General features: G+C 41.3%; 3 protein-coding genes across 5 annotated transcripts in view; 2 read left to right on the top strand and 1 right to left on the bottom strand.

Annotated features, from left to right (window-relative positions):
* LOC6538342 overlaps positions 1-1,901 on the top strand; it is a 30,536-nt gene extending 28,635 nt beyond the window's left edge. Inside the window, exon 3 of the mRNA XM_002098831.4 lies at positions 369-1,901. Coding sequence (XP_002098867.1) covers positions 369-1,360 — 992 coding nt within the window. The 3' untranslated portion in view covers positions 1,361-1,901. The remainder of the gene's footprint in view (positions 1-368) is intronic.
* LOC6538341 (DNA-binding protein Ets97D) lies at positions 1,678-3,778 on the bottom strand. Its single transcript, XM_002098830.3, has 5 exons — positions 3,603-3,778; positions 3,411-3,525; positions 3,278-3,347; positions 2,508-3,222; positions 1,678-2,446 (listed from the first exon to the last, which is right to left on the bottom strand). The coding sequence occupies exons 1-5, from the start codon at positions 3,664-3,666 to the stop codon at positions 2,016-2,018; spliced, it is 1,395 nt and encodes a 464-aa protein (XP_002098866.3). The 5' UTR covers positions 3,667-3,778; the 3' UTR covers positions 1,678-2,015.
* Positions 3,779-6,574: 2,796 nt separating this feature from the next.
* The window catches only part of LOC6538340 (aminopeptidase N), a 31,402-nt gene continuing 16,106 nt past the window's right edge, over positions 6,575-21,870 (top strand). For 2 of the 3 annotated variants that reach the window (XM_015193301.2, XM_039375272.1), the window contains exons 1-4: positions 6,575-6,729; positions 7,272-7,362; positions 16,051-16,768; positions 17,935-17,970. In XM_015193301.2, the coding sequence (XP_015048787.1) occupies positions 16,744-16,768; positions 17,935-17,970 (61 nt within the window). In that variant the 5' untranslated portion in view covers positions 6,575-6,729; positions 7,272-7,362; positions 16,051-16,743. The remainder of the gene's footprint in view (positions 6,730-7,271; positions 7,363-16,050; positions 16,769-17,934; positions 17,971-21,870) is intronic. The other variant, XM_002098829.3, reaches the window with a different exon arrangement.

The following is a 21,870-nucleotide window of genomic DNA, read 5'->3' as shown; positions in this document are numbered from 1 at the left end:
TTCATGTGAATGTTGTGGGAGTTACTGGAATATTACACTGAATAGTACTCAGTTTCTCATTCAATTAGATGTAAATATTTGATTTAAAGCTACTATAGTTACCTACTTTTTGTGTAAATTCGGGGAATAAACTTATACCTAAATCCTAGAAGTGTTTGCTTAGTGTATTTTGGGAGTCGCCCTCCCAAAAAGTCTGGGAATGATTCAATTCGTCGGCCTTAACGTGGACAATTGTCTGTGGGAGTGCTGTGACTTGTGTGCTCCTATGCAAATGAGGGGACAATTATGCTGATCAGCGCTAATTGAGGGAGCCATAATGACCCACAGAGTGACTAACCCAGTTCTGTTTGCATCTTTCTCATCCCCAGGCTGCCCGCTGACGACGAGTTCCCACTGCCTGCGCTGCAACAAGGCGGGCTGTATCAAATGTCCAATGTACCTGGTGACGGACACCAGGCAGTGCGTGGATCAGTGCCCCGCCGGCTACTTGGATCAGTGGTCCGCCCACACGGAGTTCATGGGTCGGGTGTGTGTGCCCACCGGCTATTCGGGACCACTGATGGCCGCACTCGCTGGACTTCTTGGTGGCTTCCTCGTTTGCCTGTCCCTGCTGGCCGTCGCGGTGATGTTGGTCAAGAGGAGAAGGCGGCGAAAGTCCATCAAACAGAAGCTCATCAACGAGAACACCATGGATCGGGCGGACTTTATGAGGCAGCTAAACGAGATGCGTCCGAACGCTGAGTACTTTCTGGCCATGCTCAACGATACCCGACGGCAGATCAGGAAGCTCTATTTGTCGGGCGAAGTGGCGGCTGCCAACTCGTACAGGCCCATCGTCCGGGATCTGGCCAAGCTGCTCATACTGCTGAATAGGCCCATCGAACTGATTCCCGCCCCGCCGCCAGATTGGTCCAGGCTGTATGCCTGGTCGGAGCAGGCCCTGGAACGCTACAAGCCCCAGGTGGGCCAGCTCATCGACTTCTTCCAGGCCTCACACGGCCACAATGCCGGTCACCACGAGGTGCTCTACGCTGCGCCCAACAAGAAGAAGCAACTGCAGCAGCCCAGCATCTTCCGGCAACAGGTGACGCCCACGGCGACGCCACAGGGAGTGGGCGAACTGATGGCCGGCGATCGGAGCAGCAGTGCCTCGGCGCAGCAGAAGCTGCACCTCTTTGGCTCGCTGATCAGCCTGCACGAGTTCGAGGAGCCACGCGCCTCGGATCCTTTCGGCAGCAGCTTCAACACGCTGAAGAGCGGCAATCTCATCTCTGATCTCAACGCCAGCTCGCTGTGGCTGGAGGACGAGTTCTACAAGCTGGGCTTTCGACCGCAGGACGAGATCACCACGGAGCTGTAATAACCGCATCACAAAACCCATACTCAAAGCTTAATGGCAATATAAGTATTACCCCGACTGGCGGCGCTAGCCGTTCGAGTTTAGCGCCAGTTCAGCTGGGGGAAAGAGGCATTTGCGTGCACATTCCGCCAGGCCATCATCATCATTGTACTCCATCAACAAGCTAACTGGGAGGCGATTTAGCCGAAGCAGCTAAATGCCCACGCTTAGAGCTTAGTTAGATCAGTTAAGCAAGCAAACTAGTCACGTAAAATCACAAACAAAACCATCAACACACAACGATGCCGAGGAGAAGAAGGAGCAAATGCAAATGGAAATCGCGTGGAAATGAATTTAGTTTTATGGATTTTACAAAAATCGCAACAATCATGTAACGAACAATATTCAATATACACACTATAGAAATACTATTCAGATAATAACTAAGATGATTAGCAGTATAAAAGCGATACTTATAGCTATAGCTTATGTAGACAGAGATTATAAACCTTAGCGAATACGAAATGGATAATAAAATCGTGTGCCTTAAGATTGTAAAATATGTAACAATTTGTATTATTAACCAGGCGCCGTCATCCGACCAAGTCAGCCAACGCTAAGGCTCCTCGTACTTCCAGAGTATGTCGGGTTCTTCCTTGAGCTTCAGCTCGCCATGTCACGTGTCTTCCTTAATTGTTTCCGTTGGAGCTACGCGCTCGGGCACCACTTTCCGCTCGTTGACCAGCCTGGACAGCTCTTTCGCATCATAACCGATCAATAGCTTCAAATCGCAGTCGAATTTGTATGCAAATCGCTTGCCGGACACCTTGGAGATCATATCCCCATCGTAATAGTAGCGCAGAGCTCTTGATAGCTTTTCGTAGTTCATGGCGGGTTTGTTTTTCTTCTCGCCCCAAAGGCGGGCCACTCGATCGGGGTCAGTAAGCTTGAACTCTCCCTCGGTGCCCACCCATTCAATGATGTCCGCGTGCTCGCAGTCGGTGAGTATTTCGAGTAGGAACTGCCACAGCTGCACTTGTCCATTATTGCCGGAACCGATGGTCGTGTAATTTGTGGGGCTCATTGATGTCGGAGTATTTTCCACGGCTGTGAACGAAGTAGATATTGTTAGTTTAAGCTTTGTTGTAATTGTCTCTCTTCTACTTACAATCGGAACTCTTGACTGCTTGGTAGGATTTTCGCATAATGCGCTGTTCGAGGGAAAGTGTGCTGCCTGAAGTAGTCGATATGGCAGTTGCCGACATGATTCTCGGTTGCTTGGGCTTCCTCTGCTCCTCCGCCTGTTTGTGCACCACGGATACGAAATTGCACTCCTTTAGCAGCTGGAGGTGGGTCCAGAAGATGTTGCCTGGATCACGGGGCAACTTTTGATTGAACTCCTCGTGCGTCATGGCGCAGAGCTCCTGACCGTTCATCTGCCAGTCGCTCATGTTGATGCCACCCAGCTCAAACTGTTTGACGGCCCACTCCAGCCAGTGGGTCACGTGCGCCTGTGTCCATTCGATGGCCGCCTCGGGTATCTTCAGGCGTATCTGTTCGCGCTTAAACTTGCTGTCCAGAACCCAATTAAGGACAGGCTTAACATCCTTGGTGTCAACCGATTCCTCTTCAGAGTCTTCTTTGTGCTTGCGTTTGACTGGGGTTTTGATGGGGCTCTCGCTGGAGGAACTCTTCTGGCTGGCCGTTTCCGGGGGCGAGAGCTGACCAGCAACCTCCTCGGCCATGGCAGCCAGAGCTGCCTCCGTGGGCTTGAGGACATCGGCGATGTTGATGCGTTTGCGAATAGTTTGTATCTGCACGTTGATCTGCACCAAGCCTTCTCCCTTGACGCACTGATCCACGAGATTCTTGTGGGATTCCAGCTGCACGAGAGTGGTGGTTTAGGTAAACAATATATTCTCCTGCAGATAGACTCACCTCTTGTGCATCCTGCAGCCAAAATGTGTAGTAATTCAGGCACACCCCTATCTTTTGCTCAACAAGTGATCTGTGGGTACAAAAAATTAGGGTTATTCGCATGGCAGACGATGGTAATCTGCGTCTGACTCACTTGAGATTGCTGAGCGGTTCCCGGATGTCCATGTGTACGATGATTATGTCGTCCGGCTCCGCCTCCGTCTCCACATCGATGCTATCCTCGAACATTTCGCTGGCAATCACTTCCTCTGCAAATTGTTTACAATTATTATTTTGGTGCAACAACAGGTGCGTCCCAATTGGGAATTGACATTGTCCAACTTACCCAGGGCACCGCCGACACTGAGGCGGCGTATTAGCTCTTCCGACAAGTCATTGCTGCTGTCCATCGTGGCTTAAATGCGTAAATAACTGCCGATATTTACTTAATTTTGTTAACAAATTTGTCTCGTGGAATTATTGTTGCATCTTTAGTGTGACCGTATGCGTAGGGTGTGAAAATACCAATTAATACTAGGCTGCGTTAGGCCAGGGCTGCATAATCATGGGCCAGTATTGCCACCAATCTTATCTGATACCAAAATTTTGGCGGCTCTTTTAAAATTTACAAATTTTCCAAATCATAAAAATAAGAATTTTTGTTAGCTAGTTGTTATAAACATAAAGCTATAAAAACAAATATAAGTATATTTAAGCAAACCCAACAAAGTTATTTAGTTAAAAAAAAAACATGATTTTGCTACAGTTTATTCAAGTTCTTTTTTCCTGTGTAGAAATTCATTCATCAAATGCTCGTAAAAAATTATTTTTTCCCTCCAAATTTTGTTGATCATAGGCTATTAATATTTTAAGCCTAACGATCTATAAAAATTAGCAATCTGTTTGGTGACAAACAGTGTGCACTCCCCCTCAAGTGATTTCCTAGAAAAGCCATCGAAATTAATTGAGGAATTCAATTCGCAACAATAAGTTGATGCTCAAAAAGACACCCACTTGTGGTTGAGTGGTTCGCTCTTCATGCGATATCTTTTCGCCACTTTCTTTCGGTTCCAGACTCAATTGGCCGACACAATTGGCCATGTTTGTGTGTGTGTGTCGGCCTGACTAGGAAGTACTTGGTTGTTCCCACTGGCAAGTGAAGTGGCAAAGTGCTGCTCATTTGCAGCTAATGCTGATTAAATGCCCCGTAACACGATCAGTGGGTCAAAACGTTTGGGACAAAGAATGCCAATTGTGTTATGAAGCAGAGGACAACCTCAAGTGCACAACGCACTTGTTAACACAAGCGATTTTCCATGTTCCATGTACCAAGTACCGAGATATGGACAATGACGGCTCCCGGCCTGAATAGTCCGGAGTTGGGAGCATTACCTCATGGTGTTGACTCAGTTGGCGCTGATGAACGATATTTGCTTGCGAATATCTCGCTCATGACAATGTTTGAATTTGATTCGAGCTCGGTCAAAAGTGATTCAATGTCTTCCACGGAAAGTTCTGGCACATCATCATCATCATCCCCATTTTTGCAACCTTGCAACTCCATTTTCCCCATCCGTTTCGTGTCCGAAAAGCGAAGAAAACTAACAAACTAAAGTGCGGACTTGTTTTGTTTGAGGACAAACTCTGCTTTGCTGCTTTGTTTATTTGCCCGCCAAGCTGTTGACTAATATTAGCCAGCTGGTCAAATTCAGGCGCTTCAGGTCAGTTTTGGTTTTATTGTGTGTACTTTCCACAGCCATTGACGTTGAGTCATTGTCAAAGTCATCTCATTTGGATATTATTATTAGATGTGAGTAGCGGTGAACTTTCTATCTTTCTCTCGACATAAACCCTTATTACTCATTATATGCTAATGAGGGCTTATCTCATTACATGTTAAGTATACGCCGCATTGACCTTCGCGTAGATAGAAATCTAGGCAGACCGAAAATTGTCTAGGTCATGACACCACCCAGCGCTGCAGTGGGGATACCAAACCGAACAGATGCCCAAAAACCAGCAATGACAACGTGAAAAACTCACATAAAACCGATACCGTACATAAAACTATGCGCAGTCATTGTGGCGCCCTCGACTGCCAGAAAATTCCCATATATTCGGCTGCCAAGGACCGTCGAAATGAAAACAACAAAACCCAAAAAGAAAACAACCCCTTGGGATTTTCGCCTCTGGATTATTTGTCGGCCGAGCGTTCAACTCCACGGAATTGCGTCACTGGATGGCTGGAATTAAATCAATAGGGACAACTCCCACGCGGAGCGCCAAAGTGGAGCACCAGACCACCAGAGCCCGGGACTTGGAGAATTTGCATTTCCGTGGCCCACACTGAATGGCCAGTATTTGGGTCGTCCAAGGATTGCTAACGCTATCGCTATTGCTTGAGCTGCAAGGACATTTCAAAGGCGGTCGGCATTTCCGTTTCAGCTTTTGCGCTCTTCATTTCATAATTTCTGGTTTTTAATTAATTGGTTTTTTTTTTCGAATGAGTTATGGTCGCTTTTCGGTCTACACCTAGAAACATTCGCTTGAATTAGGGCCAGGATATGAGCTGGCTTGTGACCTGCTTTCTATTGGTTTTCCGAAACAAGTCTGAATTATTTATTGCTTAGTTGAGGGCAGTGCAGTCACGTTATTGATGAACCGTTTAAGTGGTTTTGTCAAGACAGCAGGACATCGATATGGTCTTCTGAAAAATGTATGTTAGTTATACGTTAGTTTGCTATCACCTTTCGGCTATTTCCGATATTATAAATCTAACGCTCGTGGATTGAGTCACTTCTGCATTTTGGATTCATTAATATTCTGCGATTGTGTCACCAGTGGCCAAAATATGGTAGCTAACACTTGTTCAGATGATTTGCGTACAATTGCGGAGAAGTGAACTGAGTCATGGTTGCTTATACGTTAAAATTGATTACAATACATTTTCTTAAGATTTTCGCCTTTTAAATCAGCTAATCTATGAGCTTCTACTTAAAAGAAATGAAAAGTATTAAAGTGGGAATTTCATTGAGAACTATGCACGCAAAATTACTAGGTGCTCAAACTATAATGGGAACTTAGAAATGTAAGTAAAAGTAAATCAAATCAATAAATAAATTAGTTTAAAATAGTACACATTTACTGAGGCCATAAGCTGTGTGCTTCATTTAGAGATTTTCACAAATTGAAAAACTTGTTTATAGTATTTTTTCGAAGTGTTTTTCAACTGCTCGCACCGGCAAACGTCTGCTCTCGAACTCGAACATGTTCGCTGGCAGCCGGCTGGGCGTTTTATTTGAAAGGGTTTCAATATTGAACGACAGTCTTCTGGCGCAATTGAAACGCGACGGTTTTGTTTCTTCGGAGCGCGGGTGCTACCAAAAAATATATCACAAATAATAAAAGTGCCGAGCGCTCGCGAGTTTTGTTTTTGGCCAAAAACGCGATTGCTATAACGCTTATTTGATTAAGTACGCAAGTTTCTTAACTTTTTCGTTATCTTTGAGTGTGCGTGCGTGTGCGTTTTTTTGTTGCCTTTTTCACTACCACAAAGTGGGCGGAATTTGTTGTGTGGGCGTTTTGTTTGCCATTTAGAACACAATTTCAGCGTTGGCTGAAAAACTAGTTAGCCAGACATGGAATAAAACACACGCTGTAGCATTAAAAATTCAACTTCTTTTATAGTAGCAAACCGCTGAACAAAAGACCGGCGAGCTAAATTTAAAATTTGTAACGAATATAAATAAAACAACAATTTCAGCTGCGTGACATTGCCCCTGGCGGCCAAACAAAACAATAGGCGGTTTCCATCGATTTGCATTCGTTTTCCCCTCGCTCTAATCAAAATCAAAATCGAAATTGAAACCAAAATCAAAAGCACACACACGCACTCACAAATGCACGCTATCAGCAATCAAAGTGTAACAGTCGCTGCAAAGTTGCACATAAGCCATAAGCCAAACCAAAAATAAATAATACTACAATATTTCTTGTTTCAATTTTTGGAAAACAGCTTGATCAGAAAAATCCGAAAAAGTGCCCAACAAGCTGTAAGGAAAGCCTACAAATTGTGTTGTGTCAGCCAAGTGGAAAATTCAAACGAGGTGAGTTTGGCAATCGTTTGAATTGATTTCTGATTTTTTGGACAGCATGTGAATGGAAGGGGGGAGGGGAATCCGAAGTGACCCGGGCAACTATTGATTTTGGTGGTTAGGTGTCCTTCGGCCGAATGCAATGCCGGTTCCGAGTGCTCCACAGCAGCTGGAATTCCCAAGGACGCTGCCTGCTGCAGTGCTTGAACTTTTCACCTCCTGTGAAAATTCACCGCCCACCCCCCTGAAACAGCTGGGAAAATTCTCGTGCTCGCTCATTTTCTCTCTCTGTCTGTGTCTTCGCCGGCAGCATTTTCCGCTTTTCCATGTTGCAACAACAGCACGAGAGTGTTTTCCATTTCAATGCGCCGAATGCAACGCCGAACAAGTGGCAGGCAGCAGGCTCTCTTAGCCGGCGCTTAAAAGCGGCACGTGGGTGGCTCTTTGGCTCTGTGGCTCTGGGTGGTGCCCCAAGTGCCCCAAGTGCACAAGTGCCCCAAGTGGTGTGGGTGTTCAGACCTGCACCACCATTGCTTATCAACGAGCACCACTTGTTTGGCCGTTCGTAGTGGTTCCCTTGATATACAGCACATCCTTTTCAAACTTTGAATACCCTAAGGACAATCAAAGTTTACATCATTTTATTGAGAGCGCACATTCCAAATATGTTTATAAACACATATATATATATTTTTTATAGATGTTTGATTTTTATAGATGTCATAATGTCGTGTTGACATGTTGTATGCTGTTGTACCGCAGAACAAAATTTATGCCTAACATGAGCTATTTTTCAGTAAAAATCTTTCTTGTAGAGATGTCCAAGTATACCATTAATTTCTCACTGTGCATGTAAAAAGGCAGTTTATGTTGAAGCCTTTGAGTAAATGGGTCGCCTACATGGGCGACTAAAGCTCCTGCAAGAATGATTTTAAAAACTATATTTACACCAAGCCCACTCAATAAATTTGCCTTTGTTAATTTGCCACTGCCTCTCTGCGCTGCACATTTTGCATTAATTAAGTTTCAATGGTGCCCAATCGGGCGGCAATCAAGTACAGTGAACACTCGCCGAACAAGATTGTGGCAGCTGTATGGGTTTTACAGCACTTTTAATTTAACACTAGAGCGATTTTGTCGGCCTTTCAATCTGATTACAGCCAGCACAGGCATATGTGAGAGGCTTTAATTAGATAAAAGTCCAGCGATAAGCGACTTGCCATGTGGAAGAGTGTGCCAAAAATGTACAAACTGAAATGATGCCACATAAAAGGGGCTAGTTGTATCCGTTCCATTGTAATTTTTCTGATGCGACAAGGGGTTCCCTTATCTGTTTATTTGATATTCATTTGGGCATGAGCTCATCGGCGGCTGCAGATTGGGTTTCGCACTCAGGTAGTGGCGGCGCAAGAAGATCAAGTTCCCTCTTTTTGGAATAGTTTCACCCTACAGGAATCCACCCTCCACAACATTTAGGGTATTGATTTCAAATTACTTACCCTGTTTGGCGCGTGTTTTCAATTGCCCTCGATTGTCTCTTTTATATATGGAAAATAAATATTTCTTTGATTTTTTAACCCCTTTTTAATGGTTATTGTGTGATTTAATTTCTAACCGCTATGGCTTCCCTCGCTGCATTTCAAAGGCGGCTATTTGCATAATTGCATTTGCCGCACATACATACGATATACATATAGGGCGTCCCAGCTTTTTCCACTCCAATTTCAGGCCATATATTTACACCCATGTATTTATGCCACCCATGGAGTTTAAGTTGATTGCTGCATTTTGTGGTTTCCCGTTGATTTTCATTTGGGTTTTCTTTCCTCCCCGTTGAATTGGATTCGGCTTACCTTTTTGTGGTTTCGCACCTTGTCGGGATTGAAGGGAAGTGAAAGGGCAGGATGAGAAAGTCTGCTCTATATCCTATATACCTTTCTTTGATTTTCTTATAAGAAAAACAAGAATATTTTCCCATATCTCAACTGAAATCTCATGCAATATTTTATTAAACAAACAATCAATTTAATTACATTTGTGTTACTTGCCTCTTATCAAGTATTTTCCCTCTATTCCGTTCATTTCCACCTCAAACATATGGAGAATTTTCGATTGTGTTTCCAGTTCACCATCGCTCTGCCCTTTAAATGCAATATGTAATGGTTTCTTGCGTCGGCTGATACGCTTTTTATTGCACAATTCACGCGTAATGTTTATATATTTTTTTTTTTTCGACTAGGTTGGGGCCCCTCGGTAAATTGTTGCTAGTTTCATGAGTCATTTGATAAGAACAAATGATAATTGTGGCGCTGCTGCAAACGAAAATAACAACAATTAGACGAGGCAGCACCAGTTTCCATAAAAATGCTCATTAAAATGGAAAAGCGAGAGAGCCGAAAAGCAAACAGAAACGCAAACAGAACTATTTCAAGTGCAAAGTGAGGCGAGAAATTCTTTCGCCCACCTATTTCATTTTTGTGGGCGGTGGGCGAAGGTGGTGGGCGTGGCTGTATTTCCTAACTAGCTCGACATTTTTACACTCACTCACACTATCGCGCTCTCCCCGCGCCTTTATTCACAAATTATTCACACACGAGACTCTATATGCAATATCAAACACGCAACAAAAACAACAACTGCAACAAAAGCAGCTGTTGTAGAAAAGGCATAAAAATTTTAAATTTTTGTTGCCACCTTCAAGGTCACCGAATATCGTTAAAATGCCATGTCGTTGGCTTGAAGAACCAGAAAACAGAAACCGAAAGCATTTGTTTGCCATTAAGCTATACGTGTGCAGATCAGCTCTATATATTCATATATACATATATATATATTTGGGTATGAATATATGCACATGAATACTGAGTGTGTGAGCGCGAAACTTCATTCATTCATGGGCCTCACATGATTGATAAGGAAGGCGGCAGCCTGATAAACTTGCTGCCCAATTGTCTTTGACTTGGGCCGAGCGTTATGAATATTAATAGTCCGGTGACGTCAGCAAGTGCATTTGACAGATGACAAAACAAAAGATCAAATGCAAATGGCGAGGGCAGCCGAGTGAATGAAGATGAATGGGGGTTTGAATGCGAAGGGCCACAAAGTTACACAGATATATGTGCACTACACAAAATATTCCAAAATTTGCCTACTTCTATGATATATACTACTTTTATGATATATCCTACTCTTATAATATATCCTTCTTATATCATATATACTACATCTATGATATATCCTTCTTTTAAGATATATCCTACTGTTATGATATATACTACTTTTATGTTATATCCTACTTTAATGATATATCCTACTTTTATGTTATATCCTACTTTAATGATATATCCTTCTTTTATGATATATCCTACTTTTTGATGTAACTTTTCTTTTATGATATATCCTATGTTTATGATATATCCTACTTTTGCGATATATTTTATTTTTTCACAGCCACAGAAAACAGAGTTATTTTAATGTATTTCTAGGCTAATTAAGCTTTAATAATGCTCGTAACTTTTTCTTGGGCAAAACAACACTTTGTTTAAATAAAATAACATCGAAGGTGAGGAAGGCAAAGTAACGAAAATATTCACATAATCATGAATGAGGCGGCACTTTTCTCATTACCACCAAGCGAGCCACTGACAACTTGGGCTGCCACAAACATTTGACATTTTCATCTGACAGACGAAAATAGCAACAACCACCTGCAGCACCCAGGGCGTAACTAATTTGACACAAAAAAAAAGAACAACAGAAATTGAGGGGGAAATGGGAAATGGGGTAAGGGGTAAGGGAAGTTCCCCGAAAAGTGCACCCAGTTGCCATCAGATCGGCCATCATCATATACATACTATAGTTACATCCATCAAGTGGACGTGGGGTCATAAGCTCAACAACCAACATGCAATGGCGTTAAATTTTTATGCGTGCTATGGAATTATGACACAGTGCTTTTGGGTGGGAGTTTGCATTGCATTTGTGGGTGTGTTTCTCCTTTTGCCATCGCCTGGTCACGCAATGCAGATGGAAAGCCGCAGTTTTCCGCCTCAAGATAGCTGGCCAGAATTCGCTGTATTTTGTATTTGGGCAGCAAACGAAGAAAGGCGAATGAGGGGGAAAAACTTACACCTTTGCAGACATGACATCAACTTTGCAGGGGGGGCGCACTATCTTTATGGAGACATCGCAATTTATTAGATTGTGTGCTCTTAAGTTTATCACGAAAATTAAATATTTTTGTAACCTCCTGTAATTGTTTAAGCGGAGATTGCATGGGGAACGTACTTTGCAAAAATTAACTCATGTAGGCTAATTAAGTGACTTATATATATAAGTATATATATATACATATATATTTATTATAAACACTATAGGCAGGAACCTGCGCTAAATTTATCACGGACATGGCATATTTTTGTTGGTCTCATGTAAATGTTTTGAGTGGAAAGATAGCATTGAGCGAAAATGATCTCATGGTTAGCTTAACAGCTATAAAGAAAATTAATTCTATATGTCAGCGAGTCACTTTTAGTGCCGGATTTAAATAATCTTTACATGTGATCTTAGATGTAATCCAAGAAATAAGTTGATAAACATGAGTAATCAGTGAGATGGTCGCTCTGTAATTAGCCCACTCTTTTTCGTGTTCATTCAATTCGATTCCAACATCAACATCAACATCGAGTGCAACTCATGCCAGTTTGTGGACTTGGAGACCGAAAGCCCCAATAACCTTGAAACAACGGCACCGGGCTTACGTCACTGGGCTCCACAAATAGAGCCGAAAAAAAGGCGTCTAATGTCTAATGTCCGGCTTAACCCACTGCCACCCCCTAGTGGCCATTCCACCGCCCCTTAACCATCGCACAAGTGACAACGATGAATGTCACCGAGACTTTTGACGGCAGCCACTCCGCCACTCAATGAACACGGAATTGGAGCGCACGCTTCATTCGCCCCAAAACGTTGGGGCGATAAAAGCTCCACACACGTTCACATAGCATAGTGTAGTTGAATAGATACGAGTATGGCAACAAATTCGAATGATTTACGGCTCCTTCGATAGTGCGAATGGCAGGTTGCCCGCCCAGTGGCCACTCATCAGATCACCTATAAAAATAGACAACTCAAAATAAACGTAGACGCGGAAAAGTCGAGGGAAACTATAGCAGCAATTCGGTTATGGCCGAATCAAACAATAATTCTGAACAAATAAACGAGCATTTGTGTAGATCCGCATTCTATGGCCAACATATGCGGGAAACACAACACCTCAGCGAGAAATTCAGAAAAGTGCTTAAGATGTTTATTGGCTAATTTCAATGACCAAAATGGTCTGTTCAATTAAAATAGCATTCCGCATAGTTTCGGCCTACAAACTAAGAAATTTTATTGATTATCATTAGTCGAATTACTGTGTACCCTGGAATTACCTTTTGCTCAAAAAGTTATTGACTAAATTTAACTAAAAGTTAATAAAGTGGCTGTTTTTATTAAAGAGCTAAGATTATTCATGAAAATTAAATTATAAAAGTAAATTTGTATATAGATTAAACAATTCCCTATGTTTTTAATTATATTCAAAATCTTGAATTGCTTTTGACAAGTCCCATCATCGACTTGCTATAATCACTTTGTCGGCAAATTAGCTTATTTTCAGCACGTCTTCGGTTAATTTGCTTGGAAGCACGGTATGGTTCACTTATGGCATATGGTTAGTCTTCCAAATAATTAATATTTTCGCTCTTAGATGAAAGTTGTTGCGCCTGGGGGGTCTATGAACTCTAGGTGAGTAACTTACGCATTTTTATGGACGCTCGTAAAACGATACTCATATAAAGTATACGCCACGTGCGCCGCAATGGCTTATTAGCAATTGGCGCCCAACTTTGTCACCCAGTAGCTTTTTGTAGTTCTTTTTTGCTATTTTTTGTACATCAAAAAAATATGATTGATCTGGCCGGTGATGTATTTTTTTCTGACGCCCCACTGTGGGATGCTGGCGCTGACCCAGTTTCGTTATTTACTTTCAATAATATCTATGAATATATTCGCCTGACAAAAGCGAGGCGAAAATAAATTCTGGACCATTGTTGTTGTGTTTTCTGAGCTGTGAGTAAATTGCTTATTTATATTATGCGACCAAAAGCAGCGGCGAAAAGTGACAACAATGACGTCGTCGTCGAGCGGAGAGCAAAGCAAAATAAAAGCCAAGCAAAAAGTGCTATTAATTCGCCATATCCCCGTTGGGTTTTGCTGTATTGTTTGCCTTAATTGGTTTTTTAGTCTACCCAAAGTTGAACCTAATGATCCGTCATCAGCGCTTACGTATACGTAATATTGCACTGGACTAGTGTGGCATTGCCTCCGCAAAAATTGTGGGCGTTTGTAACGCTGTGTAATAATAATGCTGACAGAATGGTTATTTCGTATGCCATAAAGACCGATAGATTATTAAGTGCTCATGCCTGACATGAGTAATAATTTGCATTGCTAATTCGCAATTTGTTAACCTGCCATGGAAACAATTGACAGAAGCCACCAAAATTTATGTGCTGAAGAACCGAACAATGTATGCATACGAATGTTTATATATTTATGGTTATTAAAGCTGAGTTCTGGGAAACGATTAAGTAATTAGAAGCAGAGCTAGTGTGAAGTCACTAATTGCTGCCGAAATTTGTGCAGATTTGGCTGTCGCACTTGTGACCTCGGGTCAATGCTACACTTGTAAGCCCAACTTCAACTCCAACTCCAGACCCAAAACCCTTGTCATTGTCACACGAGTGAGACAAGTGGAAGGGAAACTAAGAAAGGGGACTAACCGATGAATAACCCATGAATAACCCAAGACAAGGCCATGACAATTACATAATTACCAAGTTGTGTGCTGGCAATTAACTCGACACTCCATTCTTGATTAATGGCACCCGTAGCGACGAGTGTAGAATGAGTGTCCTTTGCGTTCAATATTTACACTCGTTAAGCAATAAACTTATTGAACATCAATTGAACCACTTTTTCCCATTTTCCAATTTTCCCATTGCAAGGGCTTGTCGAAGGCTGCACACACAGATTTAACCCAATAAATGTCGATTTAAAGTGCGTAATGTAAGCGCTAATTGTTCCAACAAACCACAAAAAAGCCCTTGCACTGCCGAAGTGCGGGTCAAACCGGGTTCAATGATTATTAATCAAATGCCAGTTTAATTATGCGACTTGTTAGAGACGAGCACACAGACAGACAGAGTACGAGTATTCGTATTCATGTAATCACTCAGAATCCCCGCTTTTTCCTCTGCGGTCTGTGGCTTCAATTAAAATTCGTTCCGCCGATAAAATTGATCGCCAAGCGAGTCGGTTCCAAAAATTGAAAGTTTACGAGCTCGCCTTTTTTTTTTTTTTTTTTTTTTTTTTTTGGCACTAGAATGAGTGTCTTCGGTTCTTGTGTTCTTGGCGCCCAATCGAATGAATGTCAAGTATGAATCCATTGAAGACCATTTCACTTGATGGCCCTTCGTCGTGACAATTGTCTGCCTGTCCCTCCATCATTTTTTTATTTTATTACTTAATATCTTTCGTTTCTGTTTTTGGTAAAGTATTTTGATTGTTCTTCCTCCATTCGTTGTACGAGTATCTTTGGCTTCGCACAGCGTTCCTCTGCAGTTCGCGGCTAACTTTTATCGGGTGCGGTTCTTCGACTTTGCCTCTTCAGTTTTTGTCGGTTTGCAATTTGTTTCCGATTTCGTCTGGATAAGCCAAACATGTATGAGTCCATCGATATTCAATACTCAGATACTCGCTTTTGGGTCTCCGCTTTTGGGCTTCGCTTCGCTTCTTTGACATTGAACTTGCCGCTTAATCATTGTCAAAATATACGATCACGGTTCGCGTTTGCCAACAATAAAAAATAAAAAAAACAAGCGATTGCATTCAGGCTTTCGATAAACAAATTTGGTTTTCCTATGGATTTATTTACTTTTCGCTGCTCGTATTTGCATTATAAATTAGTTTTCAATTTACGGCACAAACATTGACAAAGTGACATCATGAACTGAACAGCATGTGCAGCTATAGTTTGAATTTTGTACGGAAAGTTTTCAACTTATTTTCAATAAGAAAAAATGTGAATATTATAAGGATTAATCAAAGTATGTTTTATTGAAGGTGCCATGATATTGTTGGATTTGAATATTGTTTTAATACCAGTGCAGTAATCATCATTCGTTTCTTTTTTTTCCTGTTTACTTGTCAACATTTTATGTGCTGAAAGATTTTTTAAGCAAACAGCGAGCAGATGAAAACAAAAGTAAGTCCACAAATCCGTGGGCGCCAACCATGCAGATGCGTGAAAAATGCGAAGGGGAAGGGTAATTGAGCGAAAAGCGAAACGGAAATGAAGGAGCTAAATATTCCAAGACGGAATGATTTTGTTGGCTATTTTTAGAGGATAAAGCATGCGAGTCATATCTGTTTTCCATTGCAATATAGAGCGAATGTCAAGGCAGTGATCAGTGGATCAGTGATGGGGTCAAGTCAAAGGTTTTGATTCCACGCCTCAGTGATTGCAATTATGCGATGTGATTTACTGACTTTGACCCCTCAGCAAATGCGAGGTTAACTTTTATCTTTGGTCAATTTGGCGGAGAACATTTACTTATTTTCGTGTTTTATTCTTACCCCCAACTGCATTTTCAGGCCCAAGAAGACAACGTCGCTGAAGGAGAACTGTTAGCAGGAGGCCAAGCCCAAAAAAGTGAGGACAATAGTGGAGGAGCGTGGATCCATGCAAATTCTGGTGAAATCTCTTCGCTGGAGTCGCAGCTGAAGTTGCATCTGAAGTTTGCAGCTCGAAGATCCAACTGGCAGATAGATTTACGCTCGGGGAGCACATTTCCGCACTTGGTGGGACAGTGGGACGAGATTGTTTGTATACGAGTATATCCAGCCGCATCCATCCAGCCGAGATGCACACAATGATGCCCGGCCACTTGCACGCCATAGATCTTTGAGGCCAGGCCTGCGATATTTGGAGTGCACTGCTGCTGCTGCTGCTGGTGCCGGCATCGCAATCGGTGGATAAATTGTAATAAATAGCCAGACAACCGAATACTTGGCACAAAAATAAATAAGAATCGAAGAACCCGGAACGCGGAACGAACAGCGCTCCGCACGCATTGCAACAGAGAGATTGTTGGATTCGTATCCATTCGAGGTGTGTGGAGTGCATTGGCCAGTCCGTTGGGGTCGTAATCCCCATACCACCACATCACCCATCACCATTGCCACCTTCTGGACTTCTTCTGACTCCACATAGACGTAGGTCGCGGCCAAAAAGTGTTCCAGGGCAGAGGCAATCGCAACCGGAGCGAGGTGTACACTTTTGGCACCATGGAGGGCGGTTACGTCAACGAAGGTGAGTTGAATCCATTAAATCCATAAAATCCTTCGATTCAAGTGGGTGCCATGCGATACTCAAGAATGCCTTTCCTTGATGCAATTCTCGTTTTGAGTTTGAAATGCTGTTGATTGCTTGGAGATTTATTGAATTTCATTTGGCCAGTTTCTTCTCATTTCTTTGTGCGCTGAATGGATGGAGTGTAAATTAAATACTCATTTTACCTTTGGGCCATTTTGAGCATTAATGAAATATTAAGAAAGTGGTTCTAAGTTAAACTTCATGGATATTTTTTACTGGAATTTACATGTTTTTTTTTGGATGAAATAGCTTCTGCCTTACATTTATGCTGCTCATATTTACTCTTGTTTTAAGATCATTTAAAAAGATTTAAGATCATTTGAGTTATGCCATTTACAGGAAACCAATATAAAAGTACCTTTACTTAGTTGGACTGTTGACATTTATAGATATTTATTCTGCAAGCTTTGAGTTCTTGGCTAATTATTATCTATAAAATTGAATATAAAACTTTTATTAAGACAAAATTATACCACTGGTTTCTGTACATCTGCACGATTTATTCGAAAACCAAGTAATTTTAATTACTGCGAAATGTTTGTTTCATCAGCTAATTATTCGTAGTCGCCCACCAGTGCAAAAGATATATAGGATATATATATAGGATTCAGACGCCATAGAGACACTTACATCATGACTGTTTTCGACAATAAATACGAGTATTTTCTCATTCATTTTGTGGTTTCTATGCGATAAGCTCACCTACAATACCTAAAAATATTTCTCGCACAATGCAGAATTCATTCAGCAAAACACCGACAGATGTTTCAGCAAAATATTTGACTTTGAATTCAAATTCTAGAGAATCTAAAAAAAAAAGAACGATGAGATCTGCACAGTGACACCGAATTCTGCAATTTATTAGCAATGCAAATGCAAATGCGAATGCAGATGCAAATTATTCAAACAGACACTTCACTCACCATTAGTCAGAGCACTGAGGCAATACATCTAGATTTGCAATATTAGTTCTATTTGTTTTTATTTTTGGCAAACACTTTGGCTAATAGAAATAGAAATAGACAATTACGTTACCTGACGACTGAGTCACAGCACAGCAACTAACCCAAAAATCACCAAATTCTTTCAAATACCTGCTGCAGAGGATTCTGACGCCATAATGGGTGTGGAAAGTCCAGGTAAATTGAAAGATCTTCCATTTAATCACTTGTTCTACACACGTCTTCATAACCAACGCATAATTATGGGATCGGCGAGGTGGGGCAACTGGATTGCCATATGGATGGGCCCTCCCATTCATTTCGATGACGCCCAATTTAAGTCTGAGATATATGGCAATGAGCTCAAAAGCCGGTTTGCCCACCAGTGAATCCCCTTCATCTAAAGGGCTCCCTAGAATCATCGATGATCGGTCGCTGACACTTTGTTATTATATCTTGTGACGCCACAACTGCCCAAGTGGCATTCTATTTTTGCTTCGTTTTATTTACATAATCTGCCACCAACCACTATTTTTATAATTTTCAAAAAAACAATTTTTTACAAATTTCGCATTTTTGATAAGGGGCACCATCATTAAAAATTGCAAAAAATGTGAAAAAAAGAGTTTTTTTTGAAAACACAGTTCGATTGGAAATTTAATTACGAGCTCAACGAGGCATGACATTCCATATTTGGAAGACTATTTCGAATGCTGTGATCAAAATACTGATAAAAAAAACAGAAAATCGATTTTTGCCAAAATTTCAATATTTACGATTGATATTTTTGGCATGATTTGGCTAAAAATGGTCAGAAAGTTAAAAAGAACTAAATTTTTGTACTCCTAATTACCAATACTAACCAACCAAATCACTTTTTGATCGACTCTGTTAAAATAATTTTTGGCCAAATTTTCGCATTTTTTGTAAGGGGTAACATCATTAAAATTTGCGAAAAATGGCCAAAAATCTGAATTTCCTTTTTTGAGCACAGGAGGATAGGGAATTTTGTTACGAATTCAACGAGGTATGACATTTTACTTTTGGACCACTACTTTTATTGCTTTCGAAAAAATAGTGATTATTTTTTATCATAAAATAAAAAAAAAGTTTTGCCAAAAACGTGATATTTTAAATTGGGGTTTTCGCCATAACTTGGCCAAAAAAGGTGACAGAGCAGAAATGAAGACCGTTTTGTACTGCCAATAAACATAGCTAACTATCCCAATCACTATTTTTATAATTTTTGAAAAAAAAAAGGGATTAGCGAATGTAAATCGCAGCCCAAATTGGCCATGCCTATCATATTTGATTCCATGTACGTATTTTCCCATAAGTAATGGCATGCAAAAAAGGGAATTCTCCATAGAAATATTGTGAAAAATGAAGCGTAAAGTAGTCAGCACGCTGACAACTGAATGTTCCACAAAAGGCAAAACTGTCTGTCAGACGGATGTTGGGATGCTATGAAGCTGGGAAGCTGGGCGATTTCAATTAATATTCATTTGCGAGAAGGCAAAAACTGTCATAAATTATAGGTTTTTGCAGTTCCTCAAGCGGCGTCTTCAAGTACGTGGCGTCAAAAGTGCAACGCGGTCACGTCTTTCACGGTTGAAAATTGTTTTCGGAACTCCAATATGATGTCATCTTCGTGGAGCCAGCGCTTTTTTAAGGACTGCAAGCGAATTGAAACGGCAATAAATTGGCGGTTTTGTGAATGCCAAAACCGAAGCAAAGCAAAGCTAAAGCTTAATTCCTGGAATTCTTTGGGCCAGCATAAAATCTCATATATCTTTCTTTGGCTGGCCATGGCCTTAGGATCGCCTGATGCGGTTTCCCTCTCGTTTGTCTGGCCAAAGTCGTTCTACTCCACCTCCACCGAAAATAAATAAGAAACAGATTAGCTTCTTGTTCATCGAATTCACAAGAATCGCTGATGGCAGTCGAAATTTATACATTTATTTGCTCTTGAATTCGGTACATAAACACACACTTCACAGCTGCGCAAATGCTTTAATGAAGACAACTGAGTGCGCCATTAAATTGTAATTAAACTATGTTTGGCATCAGCGTTTATGACATTGGAAAAACATGCTGTAAACAAAAGAAATTATTCTGTAAATCAAACACTAAATTAGTCATGCTTGGTTCGCTATCAAACTGACCTTGTGACCTTGCGCGGACCGTAAACTATATGTATATTTTTATGTTAGAACATAAATAAAAGACCAACCACGAACGATGACGACAGCATGACAAATGCCGTTGGCCCAAAGTTCCGGAGCACCACCGAATATTGGCATACATATGTATGTACACTGGGAAAGGGTATGCATAATAAATCAATAAATAATCAGAGAAAACCAACAAAACGATCCAGACATTTAAAGTTAATAAATTTCAAATGACCACTGTTCTTCATTCATTTGATGTTTGCTCCTTAAGTTGATCTTGGGATCATTGCGTTGCCAAAAATGAAGTTGACATAATGAGGCTAGCTGATAAGCTATACAAATTTGCATAAATCTCGTTAAGAAGTGGAAATAAAGGCGTTCAGCTTAACACCTCCCACTTATGACAGAATTAAAGAGATTTTACCTGAGCTAGAAACACGTTTTATTTGCCGTCAAGACAACTTTGCTTGGGCATTAAAGTGTTTTTCAAATCGTTTAAGGTGTTCAATTACACGACATGGAAAATGCATCTCAGGTTGCTCAATGTTTGAAATTTTTTAATGGCCCATTCGATATGATTTACTCTTACAATCAATTGTTCCAAGACTTTTTGTGAGTGACACATTTTCCTGAACAGTCAATATATGTGGAAATTGTTCATGTCGCCGCGATTTGATCATTTCTATTTTCTCTCCCACTGTCCCCATTTCGCTGAAATGTCAGTTTTCATTGCCCACTGGAAAATGGCATTCTCCACCTCAATTTGTGGTCCAAGTTCAGGCCACAATCCGCAATCGCTGGCCAATTGATCGGTTGCAGCCAGAAGAACACGTGATTTGCATTTAAATTGTTTTTGGCCTGCTCCTCGAACGAATTGCAACCAAATTCTTCGCAAGTCGCCGTGTTTATTTGCATGGGTGCCTCGCCGGTTTTGAACACGAGAAAAATATTATGTGGTAATATAGATTTCGAAAATATGGTTGTGCTTAGAGAAAATATTGCAGTATTCATTCTTTCCCACTAACAGCAACTCATTGGTAGACAGAGTTCTTTGAGGGCTGCCTTTATTTGAGGTATTGCAATTCAAGTCATCATTTTTTCCCAGTGCATCTAGCCGGTTTTGGCCCTGAACGATTAGCAACTTGACCAACAAGCGGCGGCAAAAAATCGTGGAAATGACGTCAGCTCTTGGCGCTCTTGTGCATACAATTGAAATCAATTTGCAGTAGCGCCAATTGCTGTTGACATATTTCATCTAAGGCGTTTCATTTCATTGCGAGCAATGAAAACTATGCTCATATGGATATGCAAATTTTATTAGTCAGCAGCTGGAGTTTATGCGCATGCGCAGCCATTTCGACTTCAGATTTTCATTGGGGGCAATGCTGGCAGTTTGCAGCATATGAAAGTCGAGAAGTCATCAAACTTTAGCTAAATATATGGCAAAATAGGAAGTCCACTTTGAGCTGTCTTCTGCCAAGTAAATCACTGCCAGTTTTCGGGCTAAGAATAAGCAAAGCCAATTTTTCTGTCGATTTTATCTTGCCTAAGACTAACTGCCTGTCAAATCTTAAACATTTTGCAGCCACATTATTTAGCAGCTTTATCGCCAATAATAATATTAAATAATTTATTTTAATGGTCAGTCGTGCTAAATGGGGCTAAGTGATTTTCGGTGTAGATTTCAAGCTCGGTCTTGTAGTATGCATGCAAAATTGTGGTTTTTTCACCAACATTCTCGAACGAAATTAGCTAAAATGGCCAACACAAAAGACCAGGGGCACCTCGTGACTTAGCCACCGTCACTGTGTGGTGGGGATTGTGGCTGGAAAATGCATCAAAGTAAACGGCGTTGAAGGCGAAAGATGCTATCCATCAGTTGGCAGTCTGCAAGACCGGCGCACGTATTTGAAGCCCCTCCAGA

The sequence above is a fragment of the Drosophila yakuba genome, chromosome 3R, assembly GCF_016746365.2.
Source record: "Drosophila yakuba strain Tai18E2 chromosome 3R, Prin_Dyak_Tai18E2_2.1, whole genome shotgun sequence".
In the NCBI taxonomy this organism is placed as follows: Eukaryota; Metazoa; Arthropoda; class Insecta; order Diptera; family Drosophilidae; genus Drosophila; species Drosophila yakuba.
Note: the sequence above shows the minus strand (reverse complement) of the source record. Positions and strands in the feature narration are given on the sequence as shown.

Excerpts from the sequence above, each read along its gene's own strand:
- LOC6538341 (XM_002098830.3), bottom strand. The coding sequence starts at position 3,666 with ATGGACAGCAGCAATGACTTGTCGGAAGAGCTAATACGCCGCCTCAGT. Across the intron at positions 3,223-3,277 it reads GGCTGCAGGATGCACAAGAG|CTGGAATCCCACAAGAATCT; the intron begins GTGAGTCTATCT and ends ACTCTCGTGCAG. Across the intron at positions 2,447-2,507 it reads AGCAGTCAAGAGTTCCGATT|CCGTGGAAAATACTCCGACA; the intron begins GTAAGTAGAAGA and ends CTTCGTTCACAG.